The 14,347-nt window shown below is 37.9% G+C and overlaps 2 protein-coding genes across 2 annotated transcripts; one reads left to right on the plus strand and one right to left on the minus strand.

The window, feature by feature from the left end:
- The first annotated feature begins 1,796 nt into the window (after positions 1–1,796).
- On the plus strand, positions 1,797–2,807 carry LOC118273336 (larval/pupal rigid cuticle protein 66-like). The gene is made up of 2 exons (XM_050694018.1): positions 1,797–1,944; positions 2,247–2,807. The coding sequence occupies exons 1-2, from the start codon at positions 1,933–1,935 to the stop codon at positions 2,727–2,729; spliced, it is 495 nt and encodes a 164-aa protein (XP_050549975.1). The 5' UTR covers positions 1,797–1,932; the 3' UTR covers positions 2,730–2,807.
- A 2,797-nt stretch (positions 2,808–5,604) lies between these two features.
- On the minus strand, positions 5,605–6,553 carry LOC118273639 (larval/pupal rigid cuticle protein 66). Its single transcript, XM_035590706.2, has 2 exons — positions 6,398–6,553; positions 5,605–6,183 (listed from the first exon to the last, which is right to left on the minus strand). The coding sequence occupies exons 1-2, from the start codon at positions 6,407–6,409 to the stop codon at positions 5,683–5,685; spliced, it is 513 nt and encodes a 170-aa protein (XP_035446599.2). The 5' UTR covers positions 6,410–6,553; the 3' UTR covers positions 5,605–5,682.
- Positions 6,554–14,347: the final 7,794 nt, after the last annotated feature.

Genomic DNA, 14,347 nt, shown 5'->3' on the forward strand with positions numbered 1-14,347 from the left:
GGCCCCATCTTTAGTGGACTGATGGCTCTTTGATGCGCGCTGAACGCGACACGCCGCACGCACAGGTCTGGTTCTGGTCGGGCGGCAAGCTGTGGTCCAAACCCTGCCTCTCAAGAATGGAGATTATGGCAAAACCTCTCATGTAGAAGATGCCCATAGTCCAACAATATATCGACGTACGGCGAGGTAATTGGTACATACGACGTACCAATTACCTCCTTAAATGTATTTTTTTTTCGAAATTAATCGAAATGGTGTCTTACTTATGTATGAAAACCCAAGAAATGAAACTTTTTTTTCAATCTTTGTACAATTTTAACTTAAGTCAGATACGCAGTTACTTCGCCGTCAATGTAATGATAGTTTATAACGACACACGTTTTAGTTCCCATAGGGATGGCAGTGCTTGGTTCGGCAGATATACCGCGATAGTCATAGTCTAGTAGAAATATGTTCATAGAAATTGTAAGCAAATCAATTGAAACCATACATTTACATAGTACTATTAAGTATATGTATAAAATTCAAGTGTATAGACTCGTATAACCTAATAATTCTTCCAAGTAACTACCTCAAAGAATTAGGTAGACCTAAAGTTGTAAACTGGAGCGTAATATTGGGCCTAGACTAAGCTTCCAGACAGACTTACCTAGATCGGTTCAAGAATGAAATACTTAAATTGTCTAATAAAACCAACCTACCTATAACAATAAACTAAACATTTTGTCGGTAATTTTTTGAGTTCCAGTCCAATCTTAATATATATTTTTTAAAAGTTGCCCCACACGACATATCGTGGATGCATTTACAAACGTACACGTTCACATACACATCACATCCAGACCCGAAAAAGAATTGCTCTTTGTATGATCCACAAATTGTTGTTTCCATGTAGGAAACAACAATGTGAATCGAACGGAATCGAACCCGCTACACGTTCCACGGCAGCCGGTTGCCCAGCTATGGCGCCAACATTCTAATTATTATCATTCTGTATATTACTCAGCAATTTATTCAGACTACTTGCTAGACACAAGATACTATAAAAAAATTTGAAAATTAATCCTCTTAATAATTGGCATATGTCACAAAAATCTTACATCGCACAACTGAAGTTTGCACGCACGATAGAAAATCCCAACGTACAACTGTTAGGCAGCAGCCCGCCAGGCACGATCACGTCGTCTGGTCCGAGAATCTTCCTTTTCCATTCTCAGGGAACTTTAGTTGCTGTCACCTTTAAGCGTGTGTATTTTTTACAAGATTGTATAAACTGACTGTTAAATCTACGAAAAGATCATACAAAGCGGGACCATAATAAACTGATCATAATAAATCGGTCATTGATCGTGAACGTATTTACAAATACACCAATAACAATAACATACAATAACAATTGTTGTACATTACAAAATATAAATATATCCAATGCGGGAATCCTACTACATATTGCACGACACCAAAATACTACGCAAACCTCACTGCAGTCCCACTTTTGATGTAAGGTTTTTGAGATGTTACACTACAGTCTCATTAACACATAAAAATAATTATTATTCAACGCGAAACTTGTAGTAAAATTCATCACAAGTTTGACAATGATTGTTAAAATGGTGAACATTTCTTTATTTTATTATAATACAGAAATGCGGATGAACCTAAGATAAATCATTGACATCATTACAAGCTTCATTTAATTCGCGGTAAACGAGAACATTCATTACCAATACTATTATTTGAATCCTAGTAATATTTTGTTTATCGTCACACCCGAAACTCGTTCTAATTGCGACAAGGTGTTCACGTCACCAGAATCCGGCCTATATCTCAAGTTCGTCAAGTGACCGCGCGTCGGCGGCAGGACAGCGGTATATAAGCTCGCGGTGTATGTGCAGCGTATCATTCGATCAGTGAAGTACTTCAGGATCAGCAATGGCAGCCAAGGTAGGTTGTCTGCTCTATATTTGTGTTGTGTGATGTTCATGTGAAATTTTTTTTCTGTTGTGAACTTAATTACGATGGTCAACGACCTAATTGTTTTAAATTTTGAGTTCTTGGTTAAAAAATTGTGATTGTTCAAAGTTTTTCTTCAGTGAATGAAATTCAAATACATTGGTCAACGCTTAATTTGATTGTCATTCACTAGTATTTTAGATTCGTGTTCGTAGTTATAAATTCAATTTCATCCGGAAAGAAAAACAAATGTAGGAATTTGTTCTGTATTTTAATCACCATGTTTATTCCAGTTCGTAGTTCTCGCCGCCCTAGTGGCCATCGCTCACTGCTCCGTGGTGCCAGTGGCGCGAGTAGACGCCGACTACACCAGCTTCGCATACGACGTGGCCGACCCCAACACCGGCGACTTCAAGAGCCAGGTGGAGACCCGCGTGGGCGGCAACGTGGCCGGCCAGTACTCCCTGCTCGACGCGGACGGCACCAAGCGCACTGTGGACTACACCGCTGACGACGTCAACGGATTCAACGCCGTGGTGCGCAAGGACCCCGCTGTTGTCGCTGCTGCCCCCGCCGTCGCCGCGCCCGCTGTGATCGCTGCCCGCACTGTGGCCGCTCCCGCCGTGTACGCCGCTCCCACTGTGTACGCCGCTCACGCCGCCCCCACCGTGTACGCCGCTCACGCCGTCCCCTCCGTCTACGCCGCTCCCTCTTTCTACTCGTACGGTGCTCCCGCCGTGTACTCCGCCCCCCTCACTTACGCCGCTAAGTGGTAAACAATGACGCCTGTTGTGTTGCGATGATGGTGCTGCCTTGTAAATAAATTAATTTAAGTAAAAAGTGAAACTACCTAATTTTGTTGTTTTGATTTTCCCAAAGTTCTTGGTAGGTACACAATAGTATATGGTGTATATTGCTAATTATACATGTGAAGAATATAATTATTATTCTACAACATAGCATGGTAATCTATAGTAATCCATGCTATGTTGAAAGAGAGATATACAAACCAAATTGCTAAGTGACAAAATGAATCGAAAGACGAAATCTTATCCTTTTAAATCAGACCACTATATTGATTTAGACCTTCACAATAAATAAAAATTGTCATTTATTAATCGTTAAGCTTGAGTTTCAACCTTGTCATGATATATCTTTCATTGGGAAACAAGTTTTATTTTTATTGGTTATTGATTCGATATTGATAGTGAGAATTAAAATAAAGATCAGCTGCCGGGCAGGAGGAAGTTATGACTGCTACTTTCATTTATTTCATTGATTCCTTTAAACTTCTGCTGTGTTGAATGATCAACCTTTAGGTTGCTTTTCCCCAGAAATACGCTATGCTACGTTGCTGTAGATGCGTTTGGTTTCCACTGATCATATTCATTGGTACACATAGATAGCACTGGTGGAAACGGACTCAGGTAAGCTATGCTATGGATGACTTCCGTATTATCGATACATCGTATACTCGAGCTGCACATCTTCCTCGCACAGCTACATAACTTAGTATTAGTGGAAACGGTCACATAGTTTCACAGCTTAGCTATTACATCTTCGTACACATAGCAACATAGCACATCTCTGGTTGAAAAGCACCCTTAGGCTACAACTTTTTTATTGTTAGTTAACTAGATAGTTAGTTACTTTTTACATTTATATTCTTTAGAAATCATCTAAATAAATGCAGAAGAAAATTGTACCCTCTATCTTCACAATAATTCCAGCCCCAACTCTCTCCAAACCCATCGTCAATCATTTATTTTTAATGCAATGTTATATTTAAAGTACTGCTAGGTAATTCTGTAATAAAATCGACAATTTGAAATATTCGGAGTAAGCTAGATTGCATAATTCTCGCCCATCATTAGTCGCGATTATTATCACAACCAATGACATGGCGTACCGCGACCGAGCTCACTTCGAATGTTTTGAATTGACATTATTAATGAATAGTCTTGCTGCTTCTCTGTAGCCATTTTTCTATCTAAGCCTAGGCTGACAATGAAGAAATGAGCTTTTTGATTGAGGTTATTGTCATATTCATTTGAATTGGTCATCAATTTTTTGCTTCCTTTTTATTTAACCGCACACTATGATTTTCTCCGGTGCGACCATACAATTTCACATACACATAACTTCCAAACCCGATGCAGGAATTTGTGGATCACACACGTTACACGTTGTATGATAGCCCGTTGCCCAGCCAACGCACCACTCGTGCAGTCATTTTATAACAAGAAGATAGAAGTTCATACATATCTTTATCGTATTTTTTTTTTTACTTTTAATTAACATTAACGTTCTCAATAATAATTTATTTATTACGAGAAACTTACCACATAGTGACTGTAAGAACAAAAACAAGATTCCGGAGTAGTACGTTTGTCCTAGAGGTCGGTCAATCACAGCAGCACACGTCGGCCTGTCTGTTTCCTTGTACAACTAATTTCATAATAATAAGATTAAGTTGCATGTGCGTTCATATTTTTATGTAGTTAAGCTTCTAGGTAATGTTGCGGCTTATAGGAAATAGCTTCCTGAATGAAGGTTAAGGTCTCATCGGTTTCATTAATCGGAGCCCGGTTGGTACAAATTGTAAACGTTACAGATTTTAACACCAACCGTGTTAAGTATCTTAAAATGTTTACATTTTGGACTAGTTCTAGCTATAATTTTAAAACTTCTGCCTTACTTTCGAGTTTATAGAATGTACTTTTACGTCTCTTCTGTCTCAGTTTGGTAGTACTGCAATTATGAATGAAGTATATAAAGTAGAGATATATTACCTAAAATCTATTACCATTCTAGAAAAGCTGACAGAAAGCTGCTACATCTGTATTTTATGTATATAGAACGACCTTTGAAATGTTCTAAACTCTGAATAATAGAAGAGAGAAAAGATTTCGATCGGTAAAATAATTAACTATTTAAATGTTACTAGTGGTCGCCTAGTGGTTGAAATTCAACTGTTCGGAAACGTCTGAACGAACATAAAACCTTATGTATAAATACTTTTTGTTTGCTGGCTGGCGACGGAAAAAGTGACGGCATCAAAGGGAAGATCGCGACTCGCCACTTTCGCCCGAGCAGCTGTACAAGCATCACATGCGCGCGTCGCGCGCATAAAAATTATTCTTTTGTTTTCTCTTCCTCATATTTTTCTCATATATTTTTATAATCCGTTGTATAAATATACCAGTACCTATTATACAGCCCAAGTATTTCTTTTCTTAACACAACCATATACGATTTAATTTACAATACCACTTAACGTACATTCATGGATAATTTTTATTTAACTCAAACTCAAACAAACTCTTTTATAAAACTCTATTTATATGAGACGTCAATATCATCGCAATGTCTATCGATTTTGACGTTTTGTCAAATACGATCAGATACTATGCATGTGTGTGTAATGTTTTATTTATTGATTTAATGTACTTTATAAGCATTATTTTTGAAAAATATTAGCGTTCAGCACTTCTCCTACACATAAACTATAAGTGTACCAAATTTTATGCTCCTACGTCCGCGCAATTTTCGTAAAAAGCGGTCCAAAGTTTTTGCTTCACGTATTAATATATAGATTTTTAAGCATCGGGTATGATCTGCACCAGGTATTGAGAAATTAGAAAAATCATATTAGGTAGTTTCACTTTTTACTTAAATTAATTTATTTACAAGGCAGCACCATCATCGCAACACAACAGGCGTCATTGTTTACCACTTAGCGGCGTAAGTGAGGGGGGCGGAGTACACGGCGGGAGCACCGTACGAGTAGAAAGAGGGAGCGGCGTAGACGGAGGGGACGGCGTGAGCGGCGTACACGGTGGGGGCGGCGTGAGCGGCGTACACAGTGGGAGCGGCGTACACGGCGGGAGCGGCCACGGTGCGGGCGGCGATCACAGCGGGCGCGGCGACGGCGGGGGCAGCCACTACAGCGGGGGCGGCAGCGACAACAGCGGGGTCCTTGCGCACCACGGCGTTGAATCCGTTGACGTCGTCAGCGGTGTAGTCCACAGTGCGCTTGGTGCCGTCGGCGTCGAGCAGGGAGTACTGGCCGGCCACGTTGCCGCCCACGCGGGTCTCCACCTGGCTCTTGAAGTCGCCGGTGTTGGGGTCGGCCACGTCGTATGCGAAGCTGGTGTAGTCGGCGTCTACTCGCGCCACTGGCACCACGGAGCAGTGAGCGATGGCCACTAGGGCGGCGAGAACTACGAACTGGAATAAACATTGAGATTAAAATACAGAACAATATACATTTTATTCTTTCTCAATCACATTTTTTAACCAGGAACTCAAAATTTAAAACAGCTAGGTCGTTGACCATCGTATTCAAGTTCACTGCAGAAAAATATTTAAGAAATACTTTCGGAGCTTCCCCGGCTATCTCACATGAACATCACACAACACAAATATAGAGCAGACAACCTACCTTGGCTGCCATTGCTGATCCTGAAGTACTTCACTGATCGAATGATACGCTGCACATACACCGCGAGCTTATATACCGCTGTCCTGCCGCCGACGCGCGGTCACTTGACGAACTTGAGATATAGGCCGGATTCTGACGAACGAGATAGGGTCGCCATATTTGGAAACTGCCAAAGTGGGCGAAAGCATATCACGAAAAGAACAATAGACGAAATGTACGCTTTATAGTCAAGTCGTGTACTTGTACTGTCGTTACTTTTGCATTTATATGGTTTTTTTTTAATATTTTTAATATTTCTGCATGATTGTTTCGAAAGATTACTTATTTACAATTCTGCTCAGTAGAATAAATATTTTGGGTAGGTTTATTTTGTAAATCGTTCGAAAAGACAAAAGTTCTCTTAAAGTATGTTTCATAATACGTATTACCTTTATTTTTTGAAACCTAGTATACTACCTACCTATCATAGTTAATTCTGGAACACAAACATATTTTTGTATTCAGGTGTATCGTCACGCCTTTTAACCGCGAAGGGTTTAACAGAGGTGCACATTACGGCAGGTAATACCAATGTAGGTTTAATGTACACACACTTTTCACCATTTGTGTTATAATTCCCAAGCATTAGGGGGTAAGCCCGATACCATATAATGGGTACGATTTTGTACTCCCACTGAGACATTTACGAAAAGCCGAAAAAGACCAGCAATATTTTGCCCCACCCTGTAATCGAACCCAAAACCCCTTGCCTGGCAGTGGCTCTTACGCCTCACTCGATCAGCGAGGTATTTTACAACCCGCGCTTTATATCTAAATCTGAAAATAATCAAATAAATAACTTTTTGTTATACCTAATACTTTAACAAAAACTTTTTATTTTGGCTAACCCTACTCACTACATACAGTATTGAATACGTCCAAAAAAAATAGATGTAAGTATTTGAATATATTAACACCTACTGATATTACCAGTTCATTAAGAACATGAGCGGGGAGGAGTTGATTTGTAAAAAATAGCACTTATGGTAATCACTATAAGTACTATGTTCAGTACATAGTACTTACCAGCACGTTGTTAATAGAATTTCAACCTAATTTCAAAAATGTAAGGTTGAAATTGTATTAGAGTTTGGCATAATAGCGTAGGTTGATCTGCTGTATGTACCAAATCTTTATTAAGTTTTCCTTATAGTTAACAAAAAATGTAATTAAATGTTTTAATTTGATTTTGTTTAATAGCCTTTTTTACATCGACTTTGGTAAATGTCAAAATAGAAACTGGGTCAATTTTGATGAATTTGGGTTCAACGTGAATAAGACCATTGAAACTATTAAGGAGTTCAAGACAATGATTTTTAAAAGAAATAGGATATCAAAGAGATCGCAACATTACGCCTTTTATCCCTGAATAGCTAGGTAGAGGTGCCATTAGTGATCAGATATTACTGTATGTAATGCCACTATACAATGTACACACACTTTTCACCACTTGTCTTATAAGTCCCATGTAATAGGGGGTGAGCCTATTGCCATATACTGGGCACAATTCTAGACTCCTTGCTACTACTGAACATTTTTTCCCAAACCGGGAATCGAACCCGAAACCCCTTGTCCCAGCAGTCCCACTTGCGACCACTCGATCAATGAGCCAGTGTTACAACATATAGGTAATTTTGACTAATTCCACCATCCAATATCAATTACTTATTGCATAATGGTGGTGGTACTACTGAAAATTTTTGTCCAACCCGGGAATCGAACCCGAGACCCGTTGTCCCAGCAGTCGCACTTGCGACCACTCGATTAATGAGGCAGTGTTACAAGATATTATTCTGACCAATATCTATTACTTATTGCATAATCATAGCATTCATGTAGGTACCTAAGTGTCACTTAACAAAATGGAAATTCGAAACATTGAAATTTGTCGTTCACCAACCATCCGTCTCGTGACATTTCCTGAGTATTAACTTGTAGTCTTGTACTAGTTTCCGCGTCTTACTCGTATGGTCTCAATTTCACGTCAGCCATCCTTGAAAGTAAGCAATATTTATCGATACGTTTGCCCCACAAGAATGCGACCACTTCATTTCTTTTTAAACCTTTAAAGTTGTCCACAATGTGTTTTACATAATTCATCTTTTTTATTCATACTGTACATTGGGATCAGCCTTTAGGAATGTAGGTATTTTAATAAGTTGTCGTGTGAATTTTAAGTGAAGGTCGTATTGTAATGTCCTTTCTTTTTCAAATATAAATAATATACTTAGATGTTAGCATGGTTCTACCACAGATGGGGCCTAGTAGGGCTGATGCCCGATCCGGAGCTGCGGACAACGTAACAGGTTACCGGGGCTCCGGCTCAAAGCAGCAGAAGGAACGGGTGGTTTGTAGTTCGTAAGAGTCTGACACTACCACCCGCCTCACCCAAGACGGAAGAAGTCATTGGATGATTTTTGTTTTAAAGCATGGTTCGAAGTTAGATCACTGCCGGTTTCAAGAAAGCAATCTCCATTACAACTTCTTTGTATATTGATGATGCTTAGTAAATGGATTTCATGACAATGGATATGATCAGTATTTTCATGGAAACTCATACAGTTTTCTCAAAGCAAATAAAACACGGAGCTAAAAACATACGTAGAAGACAGGAATTGATCCTGCAACCTTGATTTTAAATATGCAAGTCTGTTGCGCACATTGAAACATCCTAGAAGGAATCTAGACTGTGTGCCCGAGGCTTACATAATAAATAATTTAGAGTGATACTTCCGATACGTGCAAATAAATATACAAACATACCTAGATAAAGAATAATAAATAAGTGTTGTAAATAGCGACAAGCAATGAATTTTCAAAATATGTGTTACTTTTTATCTACCGAAGATTTTTTCATCAAACATGGGCTAGTAATGAAAGTTGCGAAAATTTATAATTTATCAAGTGTATGCATAATATGGTCATTTGTCTTTTACTACTAATAAAAATTTAAGTTAAGTTCTTATATTATTGAAAAACGTGTTTTTTATTACCAAAAGGCATCTTAAATAGTCAATTTTAAACAGAAATAGCATACAACTATTACTTTAGTAACAAGTAACTATAGTATCGTGTTAACCGTACTCCCATTGCCCATATCCATTCATTGCTCCCTGGTAATTTCGCAGAGTATCTGGCGGCTTGCCAGGTAACTGTTGGAATACAGGTGTAGTTCAATGTATGGCAAGAAACGTTGGATTTTGAAGAAGTGTATAAGGTATGATGAACTGTCATCGTAATTCGTGTTTGTTTTATTATTCGTAAGTAGTGACAAGCAGAAGCGCACATTATAATGTAGTATACGTTTTTTACCTGTAGATGTTAAATTCCATGTAATTTTGGTTAAGCTTAGTACCAGTCATGGAGTCCAAATTGTGGGCTCTTCTGTACCGGTTACTAAGAATTTTGAAAGAACCGAAAGTTCAATTACACTATACGTGACAAGAACATCGATCCTAAGACTTCTAGCTTGACGGTCGCAATTGTGGCTACTTGACCAACAAGCCAGTAATTAAGTATAATTGCCTATCCTACCCTACAGTAAAATATCTAGCATGCTTATAAATATTAAATTAGTAATTCACTAATATTCACCATAAAATAATAATACATAAGATAATGTAAAATGTATAACCGTCGCACTCAGAGTCATTTAACGGTTACTTAACCCAGTCCTTAGCCTTCGGAACAAAATCGTTACTAAGAAATAATTTAACATACATACATAACGTCACGCCTTTAATCCCCGAAGGGGTAGGCAGAGGAGCACATTATGGCACGTAATGCCAATGTACACCCACATTTCACAATTTTTGTAAGTCCCATGTAATAGGTGGTGAGCCTATTGCCATATACCGGGCACATTTCCAGACTCCGTGCTACCACTGAGAAATTTTCGAAAAACCGAAAATCGCCCAGTAATACTTCGCCCGACCCGGAAATCGAACCCGAGACCCCTTGCCCGGCAGTCGCACTTGCAACCACTCGGCCAACGAGGCAGATTACTTAGAAATAATTTAAGTAATCTATAAATGTCTCAGAGTACGGCAGTTAGCCATTAGATCTTTTGCCCTTAAGCCAAATAATCTTAAAAACTGGTCCGAATCTACGCTTATCTTAATTGATCTTAAATGCACAATACTGGTTAAGTGCGAGTCGAACTTAGAATTATGGTCTCTTTTTATTTAGATTCGATCTGATTTTAAACAGTTAGATCAATCCATCAAATCTGATTAAAATAATTTAATTAAGATACATACTTAATACTTTTTCTTTTCTTGATTTGAAAGATCGTGTGACTTCACGATTTGCTATATTTTATAGGGTAACTTGAAGTAAAGACCTCCCAGCCCTAAAGTTAACTCCGTTTTATGTATGTATTCTAGCCTTAAATGACAAATTAAGAAAATAGTGTCTAATATTTTTTTATTATTTAACTGACGGACTTTTTTATTATGCATACGTTATCTACTATCCTATTACAATAAGGATAATTAAGTGGCTTTTATTATTTTATTAAATTAAGTCTTTATCAGTTCTTTTATTAATTCTCAATAGCTATTGATCTCACACTTTGACACACTGACACTTCCTCTCGCGTCGCCCAAGGTGGGAGTGCATTAGATGATTTTCTCCCCTCAAAAAAGCCTTTGAATTTGTTTTATACTCACCTCTCTTAATCATCATCTTATTATTATTTTTGTAGAGCCGCACCTATTGTAACTACAGTACCCTAAAAATTGGAAATGCCATCGCAACTAACTGACATTTTGGCAGTATTTATATTCAGTTGCAAATGTGCGCTACGTTATGTACCAGCAGTCGGGCGCCATTTGCATACAATGGGTGTTTTATCTGAATAAAATATGTAAACTAAATGCTTTAGCCGTTATTGGTTATCCGGAAGATTATCGGGGAGATAATCAGGTATTAAATATACACTTTTATATTTCCCGGAGAACAGGGAAACATGTGTTGGATTGTTCCTACTACAGATAAAAGTTCTTACACACGAGCGGCATGTTGCTAATAGCATAAGTAACTGCAGTTGTCGACGCGCGTCAGCGTCATCCCTTGATGCATCGACGGCAGCCGACAGTTCATCTTCGTAGATCAGCAGCAGCCAACATCTGGTACCTGGAGCTACGGACTAGCTGTTTACTGGGGCTCCGCCTTAAAGAGTAGGAACGGGTGCTTTTTAGTCAGTAAGAGTCAATGACACTTCTCGTTTCGCCCAGGCTGGCTAGCTAGCTATAAGCTAATATTTAAATCATCTTCCTAATGATTTATCAAAGACATATGATGTTCGCAGATCCAGGAAATACCTAAATACTTGGATTAAAAATACAGGGAATACTTGGATTTTCTGAATTCTTGTTTGTGATATTATTTAAGTCTCCAATAGAAAACTGTTGAAGGCAAATCCTTCTCTAACGTCGGTCACCGAGGACCACCACGGCGTTCATTGCGTTAAGATGCCTTTTTGGTTCCGTACTCACCTCCCATCAGTCTTAAAAGAGCAATTCTGCTGCCATTATTTATGTAATATTCATTTCGTCTAAAGTTTTCCCTTACGTAGTTAGATATTTATTAGGGTACCTATCTTAAAAACTAAAGGACACTAGCTCTAGAAATAAACAACGCAACGAGGATAATTTTAGCAACATTTTTTTATTAATTTAAGAATTCCACAATGGAACAAATGTTTCATCAATACAATATCTAGACCTAAGCCAGATTGTAGGATACTGTGTTCGGGGTACTGTATGTTCGTTTAATTAATTACCAACTATTTTACGCAAATTTATAATTAGTGCACAAATGGACAATTATAATACCTGTATTAGAATCCTATAGCCTGCTTCGTAGTTTACTATGGGAAATAGCGAAAATAATTTATATAAATATAATTAGGTACATTACGACGATGCAAACAGTTGCACATTTGAAAGATTACTTACATTTAGAAAACTATTTCCCAAAGTATACGATTTACATTCATTGAGCATATTTATATGATCGGAGATACGAGTCAAGCTCTCTTACCTGACTTTATACATAGACGCCTACGATTTTTTTGTTAGCAATGAGTTGGGGTTAGAGGTAATAGAGTAATACTACACGTAGTTACTTGAGAACAGGGTTCAAATTACTTTGATTTAATTATAGAAGCATATATCCAATCACAATAAATATTCTCAAAATAAACTTGAAAAGCTGAAGAACGCCCCAAAACAAAGTCCTACTTATTGTTAAAAAATAAACTTAATATCATGTAGAAGTAAGTTTATTAGATAGTTAAAACGTATATAGACCCAGATCAGGTACAAAAATAATTTCAGTAGACAGCTGTAGAGGCAATTCTTCAGCTAAAGCAAGACGAATTTACCGAAGCAAACATAACAGTTATTCACTACGATTACCACATAAATAACAAAATACGCCAAAATGTTTACCACACTAAAAAATTCGCTAGAACTCGGTAAATAATTACCGTTTTACATTTACGCACAAATTAATTTACTAATTATGTACCGGAGAGAGTCACGCGTCCCTCAAACTGTAGTAATTAATTCGTATATGGCCTTTCAGATGGCCTTTTGAAGAACGCGAGCCTCTAAAACAAACAAGCATCGCATGTGGTCTAACCATTTGCCAAACGTTACCCAATGTAGACAACTGCACTTGCAGTAAGGGATCGTTAGGACTCACGTAGCTCTGTCCCTGTCGCTCGCACGCAAGCAGGCGAGACCAAAGATGCTCCGGCCGACATACAATCCCCTACTACGAGATCGCTGTGTCATATACCATAGATATATTTATACATTATGATTAGTCTATGTACACTCAACCCGCACCGTTCTCCACTACACCAATCGCTACATTACCCTATAATACAGTACAAAAAAATGAAGTCAACTAATAAATTTCTAATGTAAAAATCACAAGTAGTGCTATTCTTACTGTTAAAGAATTATATATTCTTCCATATATATAAAAAAGTCGCTTAAAAAAATCACAGACAATCACGTTTTTTTTTTCTGACATAGACCACCAAACCGACGACCGTTATTTTCTTTAAGCATTACATCGCTACGTACAAAATCCTACTTAGTTTTACAACCATCTTGGTTTACAATCGATAAGTCACCGTTATAATAACGTTCTATTTGACCACTTACTTAGATGTTGGCCGTATTGTGTACCCTCGCACTCGAATGATAAATATGCAACAGAATTAATGAAAACATACGAAATGATATCAACGCCGCGTCGCCCCAACACCAACCACAAGGAATGCGGGCTGCTGTACATCATACATCATTTGCTTTGTACTTTCCACGTAATACCTACTCTAAATTATTTTACTGATGCCCAAAAAATACAATTTTGGCAACGTTTACATAAAAAACGGATACCATTTATTATTCATTTCCGATTAATTAATTTGTACTGGCAGTAACTCTTTAAGACTTCAGAAATTTGTACTTTAGTTCTTTTTGCAGACAAGAGTGCTCGTTGCTTTTTTTTATATTTTTTTTCTTTTTTGCATATCAATTAGAGTTATATCTCGTACACTTACACAAAGATGACACCGAGAACATAGTATATAAGTGACACCGAGATCGACCTCCTCAACTTAACAAGATGAAAGTTAAATACGTAAGTATATATGAAATATAATGCTCTATATACAGTCATGGATGACTATAATCATTTTATTTGAAACATCGAAATTATTCTGAATGTAAGATGACAATATATTAGAGCCAGAATATTATGAAAAGTGAATTAAATGGAATATAATTACTGAATGATCGCTTCGTTTCCTCAAACCTAGCATCGCGCTCGCGTCGGTGTCCGATCACCTTTCCGTTCAGTCCGAGAAGTGATTCTATCCTAGTGAGGGAG

Source organism: Spodoptera frugiperda, chromosome 1 (genome assembly GCF_023101765.2).
Source record: "Spodoptera frugiperda isolate SF20-4 chromosome 1, AGI-APGP_CSIRO_Sfru_2.0, whole genome shotgun sequence".
NCBI lineage: Eukaryota > Metazoa > Arthropoda > Insecta > Lepidoptera > Noctuidae > Spodoptera > Spodoptera frugiperda.